Source organism: Vitis vinifera, chromosome 15 (assembly GCF_030704535.1).
Source record: "Vitis vinifera cultivar Pinot Noir 40024 chromosome 15, ASM3070453v1".
Lineage (NCBI taxonomy): Eukaryota > Viridiplantae > Streptophyta > Magnoliopsida > Vitales > Vitaceae > Vitis > Vitis vinifera.
Genome location: NC_081819.1, coordinates 21,315,847 through 21,327,324, shown reverse-complemented (window position 1 = coordinate 21,327,324; position 11,478 = coordinate 21,315,847). Strand labels below are relative to the sequence as shown.

The following is an 11,478-nucleotide window of genomic DNA, read 5'->3' as shown; positions in this document are numbered from 1 at the left end:
GAATCTAATTAAACTATGATGCATTTGCACATGAGTCGAATCACATCCACATGTATATATACTTTTCTATGTATTAAGGCGTTTCCAAGGGGAAGGAGTTCCCTCCTTGAATACTTTTAGTCTCGTGAAGTCAAAAAAGAATGAATTATATTGCTCTTTTGTTTTCCTTAATACTTTTTAAAACTAAACATGAACATATGACATGGCCACCAAAAATTCTTGAGCTTACAGCTCCATTGAAAGCACAACTTCAGGCCCCAGAAACAAGTCAAATTTTCCAGGCGAATGAGCCATACATCACAGAGAAATAAAAGGATTCCCATGAAAAAAAAAATATACAGAAAAATTAGTAGTTCAGAAACAAAGTTGCAGTCCTTGAAGAAATTATAACCAAGTCCTGTATGGGGAGAAAAATGGAGGCCACCCCTCAAAAAACAAAAGGCCCTATACCTTTCCCTCTCCCCCATTTTCTCTATTCTTTCTTTTCTTTTCATGATTCTGTAAATACTCAAAAGTCTAAAGTTTCAGTTTTTGTTCAGTTTTCATCTCCCAAGTCCTACTAGTGACCACAGAAAAAAATGTGTCACCATTAGAACATGGGCGGACAATGTCCCCTACTTCCCCAAAGTTCTGACAAAGAGAAGGTTAAAATTACTGAACTACTTCTGTATTAGCTCATCTCCACCAGCCCTACAGGCAGCTCTAATCTATATCCTTTCTGGACTAAGTTGAAACTCATGAATTTCCCAGCGAAGAGTTGGTGCTCCACCTTGCAAGATTTTGAAGGAACTGCATCACCTCCTTGGTGTCGCGCAGAGAGTAGGAAGCCTTTGTCTCTTTGGGGATGGACGAAACAATTATCGGGTACCCCTCTCCTCGAGTTGTTATCATCTGGAAGCATTTATATTGGAAGAATATAAAAAATGAATCCTGAAGAACAGCAGATCAAGAAATTAGGAAATAATTGTTGATTCTATACCTTAAATGCATCTTCATCAGTACGGTCATCGCCTAAGTATATAGGGACAACATCTGAGCTATCAAAACCAAGCGTATCGAGAAGATACTCAAGGGCATGACCCTTGTCCCATTCTATAAGAGGGCGAACCTCAAGGACCTGTTCAAAAAACCTCTCAAAATCAGAAAAAAAATATAATAAAATAAAATAAAAATTCTGATAGCTAGCTTAGAATTTTGTCACATTGGAAATGGCTGATCATTACTAAACCTTTTTCCCCCTAGTAACCCGAAAATCTGGATAATCTTCCAGCACAGATTCTACCACTTCTTTAAGGGCGTTGGTGTCCTGATCAAGTTTAACACATATGAATGGATACTGTTTGACAAAGCTTAAATTCAAGTCTATGAGTCACACATCCACCAAGGGTAGCACACCGGTCTAATTACCTTTTCATGGACGCATCGGAAATGAACCGACACGCAGAACTTGTTGTCCTCAACCCTCGAGCCTTTTATGTTCTTGGTTCGTGTAGTCAGCAGCCTGAAAATCTGCCAAAAAAAAAAACACACAAAAGCATTGTAGAGTCTCTTTTAATAACGCCTTGTATTAAATCACATAGGGGAATGTTCTTACCCCTTCAACTTTAGGTAAGAAGTCTGCAGCAGGTTGGAAGAGGACAATCTCATTACCCTACAAAGAAATGAAACTTATTATCAGCATATCAAACATAAGAAAACATTTTTCGAAAGTACTTTGTTTCCAAAAATTGTATTAATTCAAGGGTTTTGCATGTCAATAAGAGTTAAATGTAAGTAAAGATCAATCTGACCTTTTCATCGACAACCCTGCGATGGTGTTCTTGACCTCCAAACCTATTCGAGCATACCGGAGAGATGATGTCCATTCCATGGCTTCCTGCATAGTAAATATCGTCCAATTTGACAAAGTCCTGAACCTAGAATTGAGAGAAACGGTATAATACAAACAACAGAAGTACAAAACAATGTTAATATGCTTAAGCAAATGCATTAAGTTTATGAATATAACATGACTTTTCCATCAATTAATCATCTGTTATTCACCTTCTCCCGACGCCTTCCACTGATGATGGCGGTAGGGTAACATTCAGCCACTTCACGAACCGCTGATCGCATCTGCAATTCATTTCCAATATCTCCATAAGTAGGGCTGCAGCTGTTGGCTAATGTTGAAAAGCATAACCCTAAAAATTTTCTATACTTGAATTATAATGGAGCAATGATCTAAATAGTTAAAGGAAACCAAATTCTAGCTCAACATGATTATTATCGTGATGATATGCAAATTTTTGTATTAAAGGTACCGTTTCAGTCATGAAAGCCTTGTCGGGATCGTCTACAATGTCTGAGAGAGTCCCATCATAATCAAGAAACACAACAATTTTCTTATGCTGTATTGCACTCATTATCTGCTCAAATTCATCCAATGCAGAAGGGTGCTCCATCTGTTCATGAGCCACCAAAGAATAAGCCAATCTCATCATGATGGTATAACAAAATGTAAGAAAGGAAATGGCCAACAAACACAACTAAACTTATTACAATTAGTAGAATGTGTAGAAGATGGTTTTAGTAGACTATGATCGCATGAGAAATCGTAGATAATATTGATAACAAAACCTTAACCCCTAAGTAATGTTTAATTCTAAGAAAGTGTTAAAGAAATAAAAAAATACTAAGAAAAATTATTCTCTCGTATTTTGTTTTATTATGAAAATGAGTAAAGGAAGTCAAATTTAGACAAATATTAAGTACTACTTGAGGTAGGCATAAATGATGATGGGGAGCTTACAATCCAAGAGTTGTATGAATCCCAAATCACATCCTCCCTCTCATCAAACTTTGTTTTTGGGATGGGTTCCCTGTCCATGTCCAGAGTTTGTGATGGTAGGTGTACAAACCCCATTGAGATAGATCCCTCAAGAGTTGGATTTGTTCCTCCTGAAATGTACCAAATCTTTCTTCTTGAAATGGTATGTAGCCTGCAAGGTCAAGTGCTCAATTTGTCACCATAGAGTCATGTTAATTAATTAAACTATCAAATATCGTATGAGCATTAATATCAATCTATATTCAATATAATCATAGTCACGTACCCCATTAATAAAACAGTCACAAATTGACTAAATACCGGTTATTTTGATTAGGCAAAATGTCAAATTGTTAATCTAGTTGGTCAAACCCTAGCCTTGTTAATTGACATATTTGATACTAATAGTTGACAGTTGAGTAACATTATCTGAATCATGCAAAAGGTTCATAAAATCATAGCTTAAAGCATGGCTTTTGGGTACTGATAGCAACTTAAAATACTTTTCTTCAAGGGAACCACAAAGAAGGTACATAGAACCTTATCCTCCAACCAAAAGAAAGAACATCATCTTATCTAAGACTATGTGCAAGTTGCAATCAAGAAACTCACATTATAAAGGTGGAGGACTAATAACAAAGACAACAAGCCTTAGGCCTCATTCAAGCCACACATTTATGATCTTCCCTAAATCAAACAGCACACAAATTAAAAGACGTCTAGTACGTGTCCGATTTACCATTTTCTAGCTAAGAACAAAGCCTTCAGCATCAAACTAGGAATTGATTCAATACATTGAAAAAAGTTAACCATATGGCGACATAGAATATTGTATATGAGCCTACACGAAACATTATTTTCTTCAACGTAATGAAAGATTCAACAAAAATGAGAAGGATCGATGTGATCTATCATAAAAATAAACTAGTTTTATGTTAGGGTTTGGTGCTTAAAAAGTGAGATTTGAAACTTTGTTTTTGAGAATCTATATTAGTCATAACCTTCTAATGTTTGTTAGCTCGAAGGGTATAGTAAATATTATGTAAACAATCCAATACGATGTAGTTAGCATCTATTTATAGCTTCAAACCAAGTATAATGTGCATTATTGTTAGCTAACGACGGATAATATATGTTTTTTTCAATTTCTTTATGTACGTAAGAGAGATCTTGCTCCAATTAATTAGATATAAATAGGAGAAATTTTATCTTGTCACCATAAAAAATCCTTCTTATAACATACCTTGATAATGACATTTTTAGGAATTACCATTTCTAAAGTCGTTTTCTGTTAGAAAACAAAAAAAACGAAAAACTATATTTTTATCAAACTACTTTTTGACTATAAAAAAGAATAAAGTTTTTAGTTTTGAATTAGTGATCCATAACTAAAGAAGCTAAAGAAAAGGACAATATTAGGGTCAATGAATTATACGATGAAATGACATCAACAAATGCTAACCATATTACTTTCATAAAACATTGGATACCGTACTAATACAAACAAATCGAGATAATGATAGAAGCTATAATGAAGAAAACAAATCAATGATTAATAATTAATCTCAAATCTATTAACTTAACAAAAAATAATTATCAATTATATTTCATGGCTCAAATTATCTTTTTCTAAATTTGAAATAAAAAGTGTTTTTCATAAAAATAAAAATAAAAATAGTATCGTAAAGAAACGTACACCAAAGAAGCTTAATTATAAGGGAAATCGAAAACCTCAAAAAAAAAAATATAAATAAAAATAGAAATAAAGAAAACGGAAATCCTCTTGCAATGACTCTAGCACCCTTTCCCAGGAAGGCAGCAAAACCGTTGAAACTTGAAACTCATTCCATGGCAATGGTATTATTGTCTTCTTCTAATTAGAGGTGCCACGTCATCATGTTTGCTAACATGCACCGTGAAGAAAAAAATAATGCATTCGAATTATTATTAAAAAAATCCTAATAATTCACCTACTCACATCAAGTAGGAGGCGGAACCCGGCAAATTTTATGAAGAAGATTGCACTGAAAATTTTGTAAAATAGTTTTAAAAAGCGTAAATAAATAATCAAACAGAATCAGATATTCAGATTCTCAAGATTCAGCTCCGTTAAGTTCACGAATCACGATCACCGGAAAATTTATTCATTTCTAGCAATCCTGCCACCACGGCTCATGTTAGCAAAATCTCACCGTGAAAATTAAGGAAAAAAATTTCTCTCTCTTTCTCATCCGATCATCAATGGTCGGTCGCGGTCGTCGTCGAAGTCTCTGCATGACGACCGGAGAATAAAAAAGCATGCAGAGCGAAGCCAAACAAGGACCAAAACCCACCAAGAAAGGACCAACCCATGACATTTTCCAGGAAAAAAACCATCTCAGAATATAAATATTCCAGCAAAAATTGAATTGAAACGAGAAATGGGTGCTCGGAAAACCGATTTCTGAAAATGGGTTTCGATAAAAAAAAAACAAAAAAAAAAAAGTGGGTTTACAAGAGTTGGCGGAGATCACAGAAATAACACAAAGAGAAATGATTTCATACGCAAATGCATATACATAAATGGATATAGATGTTTGAATTTGTATATAAAAGGAGGAATTGTAGGGAAGAAAAACGTACCAATACGCAGAAAAGGCTTTGGCTTCAATGGAAAAAATGGAGCTTTTTCAAAAGCTATGGAGAGATGGAGAAAAGAAGTGGAAATGAAGAAGAAGAGGGTTTATTTAAAGAGCTGGTAAGAGATTATGGAAAACTCGAAATTCACGGCCTGGATTTTCCATATTTACAAAACAGTAATCCATGATACCCCTAAACTTTGGGTATTTATGAAATGGTAAGAGGTTTTAACCTTCCCCAAAATTTACCTTATTTGCCAAAATGACACCTGTGTCTCTTATTTTTAATTTTAAAAATGAATGTAATAATATTTTTATTTTTTATTATAATTCAGCTTTAAAAGGCAAAAAAAAAAAAAAAAAACATGATTTCATTATGATTATTTTAAGAATCTAATTAGATTTTTTTAGGGTTTAAGCAAAGAGTTGATGAAATTTATGACTTGTCTTATATATATAGATATTAGAAAAATTAGAAAAAAATATTAATATTTTTAGAAAATGTGTAATGCTTAAAAGGGGAAATATTGATTTATTTTGTTAAAAATATTTCAACTTTGAGTAAATAGTTTTAGGGTCTAAATTGTTTTGATACGAAGTAGGTGGCTATCATGACTAATTTGGCAAGTTTATGATAGAAAATGTAATAAATACAATAAAATGACAATTTTGTGGAAAACGTGGAAACCTTTTCAAGGGGAATATTTATTTCTAGAATGGTTGTTTCATTAAAAAAAAAAGTAGGGTATTAAAAAATTTTTTGAATGTATTTAATTAATTATATAATTAAAATAATTGAAAAGGTTTTGTAATAATTGCCCTCTATTGAAAAAGACAAGGAACCAATGGGAAAGCCATGGATTTATAAGTCACTATTGTAAAGTACTTTAAAAATATATTTATCATTTAAAAGGATGCCTCAAAATTCAAAATTTTTGAAACTTAAAGGAATTTGTACATATTTGTTTTTGGAAATAAAAAGAATTTTTAAAAATAATTATAAGGAAAATTCAATTAATAATGATTCGCAGTTGTTCTAGAGTTTTTCTTTAAAAGGTATTATATGCATATTTTGGTTTTCCAAATATAACAAAGAAATTATTTCTTTCCTATTTTGTATAGTTAGTAGAATATTTTGCTAGGTAGGGCGTTTAGTGCAAAAATAATAAAATATGCTAATTCCATGACGTATAATTATCGAAAAAAAAGTTTTGTTTTCATATATTTAAGTTAACTATAGAAATCGACGGCCATAATTTGACGAATATCATACTTGAATAGATTTCCATAATTAAAAATTAGGACTCTAAATCGAGTCATATAAATATTTAATATAAATTGATGTATTCATTCTAGTATTGAAAACTAATGGAACATGTGTCGTGCCGCTTTAAGGGCCAATGACTTCATAAAAACTATTAATACTAATTTAAAATGATATGAGACATCGCAATTTTTTTCTGATCCAATTATAAGTATTTAACTATAATGTATAATCGGTTAATTCTAATACTAGGCATAAAATATAAGAGAACTTGATTAAAACATTCTTTTCATTTTTGATTTATACACTTTTTATAAGATATTAAAATACTTTTTATTTAAGTTTTGCAGTTTGAACCTTTCAATTGAACCACATGGGTGAAAATAGTGATTTTCTAAGGGTCACCAAAGAGATATGGTAATATTTAAGTGGCTAAAAATAAATACTAATTAACCTTAAGTTTCTAGAAACTCGGCAGCAACCGTTAACAGGTAAGTCGGCTGACCGCAGAAACCGTTTTTGTCCAGCCGATCATGCCGACTGTCAACCACTACTGGTGGGTCCTGTCGGCCCAAATTTAGGTGGGCCGGAGCAAAGGCCTAGGCCCACCTCAATGGTAACCCAAAATAATTATGGGAGAATTATGTTTTGGGGGTAGATGGGCCCCCAAATTAACAAAAGTTCCATGTAACTCTTCAAATTGAGCCCAAAACCCAATGAAAGTATGGAAATTGAGTTGAAGGATATCATCCTTCAGTATTTCCAAAAATGCCCTTCGTTGATTTTGAGAAAAAAATTAATATTTTTGAAAAATACTTTTATTTAATTTAATATTTTTAAAAAATACTTTTATGTAATTTAATATTTTTTAAAATAAATTTATTTAATTTAATATTTTTTTAAAATAAAATAATTTAATTTAATATTTAATTTAATATTTTTTAAATACTTTAATTTAATGTAATATTTTTGAAAAAAAAATTAATTTAATATTTTTGAAAAAAAATTAATTTAATTTAATATTTAAAAAAATATTTAATTTAATATTTTTGAAAACTACTTTTATTTAATTTAGTATTTTTGAAAAAAAAAATTATTTAACTTAATTTTATAAAATATTTTATATATGTTCTTAAAGGATATATTTGTCCATTACTATTTCATATCCTTCAACTCAATTTGAAGAGTTATATGGACCTTTTGTTAATTTGGGGGCTCATCTACCCCCAAAAGATAATTCTCCCAATAATTATCTACCAATTAATTTACAATTATGTAAATCTTACTCCATGAATTAAATTGTTATGATGAGTCTGATTTCACTTCTATTTTCAAATTTTTATTTTAAAATAAAAAAATAAAAATAAAAAGTCGCCTTTAATAACCTATTTTTGCCTTTTATTTTTAAAATTTGATTGGAGAAATAAAAAATAAATAAAAGTATCATTTTTTATTCCCAATTTTTTTTATTAAAATTTTAAGTGAAGAATTAATAATTGGGATTCAATCTCTAACTTTTTTTTTTCTATCAAAAGAGCAACAAGCACCTAAAAAATAATTTCCAAAAATTATCAAACAATTCATTGAAAATTCCAGCTAAAAAATGATTTTGATTTTTTTTTGTTTTTAGTATAAAAAATGAAACTAAAATTAATAAAAGTGTTTAATACTTATAAAAGGTTAAAATACAATTGAAAACAAACTTGGAATTTTATTTGAACAACCCACAATTTTTTTTTTCCAAAATAGGAAAAGGACATTTAAAATTACCTTAATACCCTTCCATCACATCTTCTTCATTGTTTCAAATTCAAAAATAAAAGAAAAAATAAACAAGACAGCATAAATAAAATATCAAGTTCACATTTCTCAAATAGAAAAAAAAAAAAAAAGAAGTAAAACAATAACCAAATATAACATTAATAGCATATTTAGTCATTGTTTTTAAAAGCAGTTTTGAAAACAATTTTTGAAAATGTTTTATAGAATAAAAATTTATTTGAAAACCTAATATATTTTTAAGTATGTTTTAAAAATAATTTTTTATGATCAATACTTTATTTTTAATCATATTATATGTTTATATAATTATCTTTTAAAATAATTTTAAAAATAAGTGAGAATAACTTAAAATAATTAAAAAAATGTTATTAGAAAACAGTCTATTTTTTATTTGTAAGAAAAATAAAATAAAATAAAAAGATTATATTATTAAACATATTTTCTTATTTTTTTATTTTGGAAAACAAAAAACTATTATCGAATACAATTACCAAACACACCCTAATATTTTTTTAAAATAATTAACATACTAAACATATTAAAATATATTAATGAACTCCACAATAGCATTTTCCTTTACTTATTTATATACTATTATCCTTTTAATGAATGGACATAACATGAGTTGTTTGGATCTCCAACACCAAAATTATTGGTTCCAACAAAAGGGGGTCCCCAACGCTAGAAAGCAAAAGCCATGCAATTTTTTTAGTTCCTTAGAGAAAAAGCCAATTGTGGCTCTTCAAAAGTGTGGTAGCCGACCATTGCTATTGGGTTTCCAAGTGGCCAATGAGAACTTTTCCAAACACCCCCCCCACAATCTCCCTCCAACATTTTCCTCAATAAAATTATAGACTCCAAGCCATCTTTTTTAACCCAATGCATAATCATTTAGTGCTCAAAACCCCTTTTTTGCTCCCTAATCTTTATTAAACTAATCGCCTCCCCTTTAATCTATCAACCTTTCCATGTGGTGGCTTCTTGGGATCACACATGGTCGATTTTCGACACCAATAATGAGATCGTTTAGGGAATAAGTGGAATGTTAATGGCTTCTTGGGCCCATCTTGCTTTTTGATTGTGAATGTGATTAGAATAATAAAAAGTCGTTATCCATTAAGGGTTTAGAGGAATTAAGTGTCTTCAGTTTAGTGGCATAGATGGAAATGGTACAATCATTGATACTCCCATGCACTTATCTTATAGTTTTAAAGGTTTGTTTTTAGGAGGTGATGGTTATTATTTTAGTGACTTTTAGTGGAATGCCACTTGAATTCCGGTATGTATTTATGTTTGCTTTATTGCAACCCAAAAGCTACTTTTAAAGTATAAGACACTCAAAATGCAAAAGTGCTTTTTTTTTTTTTTTTAATTAAAGGCTGGTAAAAAAAACACGTATGAACGACATTTTAAAAGTTAATACAAAAATATATGGATTACCGACAAAAGTTGAATTTGTTCATTTACAATGGAACTCTTGAACGATGATTTATGTAGGTCTTTCAAATTAAATTTGTTTTAACAATGGTTGTGATGTTTTAGATAAATTATATTATGTGTGATGTTTTATATCATATTGTTATACTTTTTTTATTAAATTATTTTATTTATATTTATCACTTAATATAAATATAGGGTTATTGGTTTTCATTTTTCTAGAAAATATATGAGTCCAATTTTGGCTTCAAATGGAATAAGTTTAATCAAACGAAAAATCATACTAAGAGCTTGTTTGATAGTAATTTTAGAAAATATTTCTAATATTTTTAACACCTAAAAACTTTTATTATTCAAGTATTAAAAATGAGAAAAACGTTTCCTAAAATTACTACCAAATATACTCTAAAAATGTGTTTAATAGTGATTTTAAAAAGTGTTTTTGGACTTTCTAATGCTTAAAAAAATTTTATCTTTAGTATTAAAAATATTAAAATTATTTCATATAATTATTATGAAACATACTCTAAAAATACGTTTAATAATTATTTTATAAAGTGTTTATAATCATTCTAACATTTGAAATAAAAACCATTGCCAACTCTTTGTAAAATCAAGTCAAAAGTCAAATTGGGTGTGTTTGGTTCTATAACTACTTCGGTTTTGATATTGTTTCAATTTATGAAAATATATGAACTTGATTAAGTTTTCGTGGTGAGTCAAAAGACTCAAAACCAACCTAACACGAAGGATGTGAACCCCCACTACCATGAAAATTCAAAGGTTATGTTTTATTAGCAAGCCTAGCCCAACTGGCATTCGAGCCCATGAGAACAAGCTCTAGGCTGCTAATTCGAATCTGACCCAATAGCTTGTGCCTGCGAAACAAATCCCCATGGGCTACGCACTGGGGCCCATGATTGCTGGCCCCCATAATCCATTGACAATCGGTAGGTCCTGTTCAGTTAACTAATTGGGCTGGAAATTGTGGCTAGGCTTGGTAACATGTGTTTTGGGCCTGACCTATCTTGGCCCAAAAAAGCCCACTCCAATGAGAACAACCGTTCCATGCTTCGGGTGCAACCATATTTTTTAGCACGGAATCAAAGAGTTTGACACCATTTTCAAAAATCAGCTTTTTAGGAATAGTTTTTAAAAGCAACTTTGTTTAGAAAGCAAAGCGAATTTTTCAACATATTCTTCATGAAAGTATTGCACTGAAATATAAAAGTTCTCAAAATATTTTTCATATTTTCAATTATTACTCATTAATTTATTATTTAAAAAAAAAAAAAAAAACCTATTTTCAATCAACAAGTAAATAAAGTCTCTTTATGACACGATCTTTAAAAACCCGAAAATTATATCAAACTTTAAGATCGACCCACACGACACAAGTCAACCCAACAACTCGAACTTAGAGGTCGAGAACATGAGACCCATGACCAAGACTTGGGCCCTAATAATGTGACTAATCGAAAGTGGCCTCGCCATTTAACTAAACACCGACCAAAATGGTAATAGAAGTTGCGGAGTGACAGAGTCACATCAACCCAACGAATCAGTCT

At 30.4% G+C, this 11,478-nt stretch overlaps 1 protein-coding gene across 1 annotated transcript; it reads right to left on the bottom strand.

Annotated features, from left to right (window-relative positions):
- Positions 1-214: 214 nt before the first annotated feature.
- Positions 215-5,506, bottom strand: LOC100248172 (probable trehalose-phosphate phosphatase I). The gene is made up of 10 exons (XM_002277126.4): positions 5,432-5,506; positions 2,792-2,981; positions 2,304-2,444; positions 2,044-2,115; positions 1,791-1,916; positions 1,595-1,651; positions 1,408-1,509; positions 1,229-1,306; positions 980-1,117; positions 215-891 (listed from the first exon to the last, which is right to left on the bottom strand). The coding sequence occupies exons 2-10, from the start codon at positions 2,903-2,905 to the stop codon at positions 736-738; spliced, it is 984 nt and encodes a 327-aa protein (XP_002277162.3). The 5' UTR covers positions 2,906-2,981; positions 5,432-5,506; the 3' UTR covers positions 215-735.
- Between the last annotated feature and the right edge of the window lie 5,972 nt (positions 5,507-11,478).

Excerpts from the sequence above, each read along its gene's own strand:
- LOC100248172 (XM_002277126.4), bottom strand. The coding sequence starts at position 2,905 with ATGGGGTTTGTACACCTACCATCACAAACTCTGGACATGGACAGGGAA. Across the intron at positions 2,445-2,791 it reads ATTCATACAACTCTTGGATT|ATGGAGCACCCTTCTGCATT; the intron begins GTAAGCTCCCCA and ends GCTCATGAACAG. Across the intron at positions 2,116-2,303 it reads AGGCTTTCATGACTGAAACG|ATGCGATCAGCGGTTCGTGA; the intron begins GTACCTTTAATA and ends AATGAATTGCAG.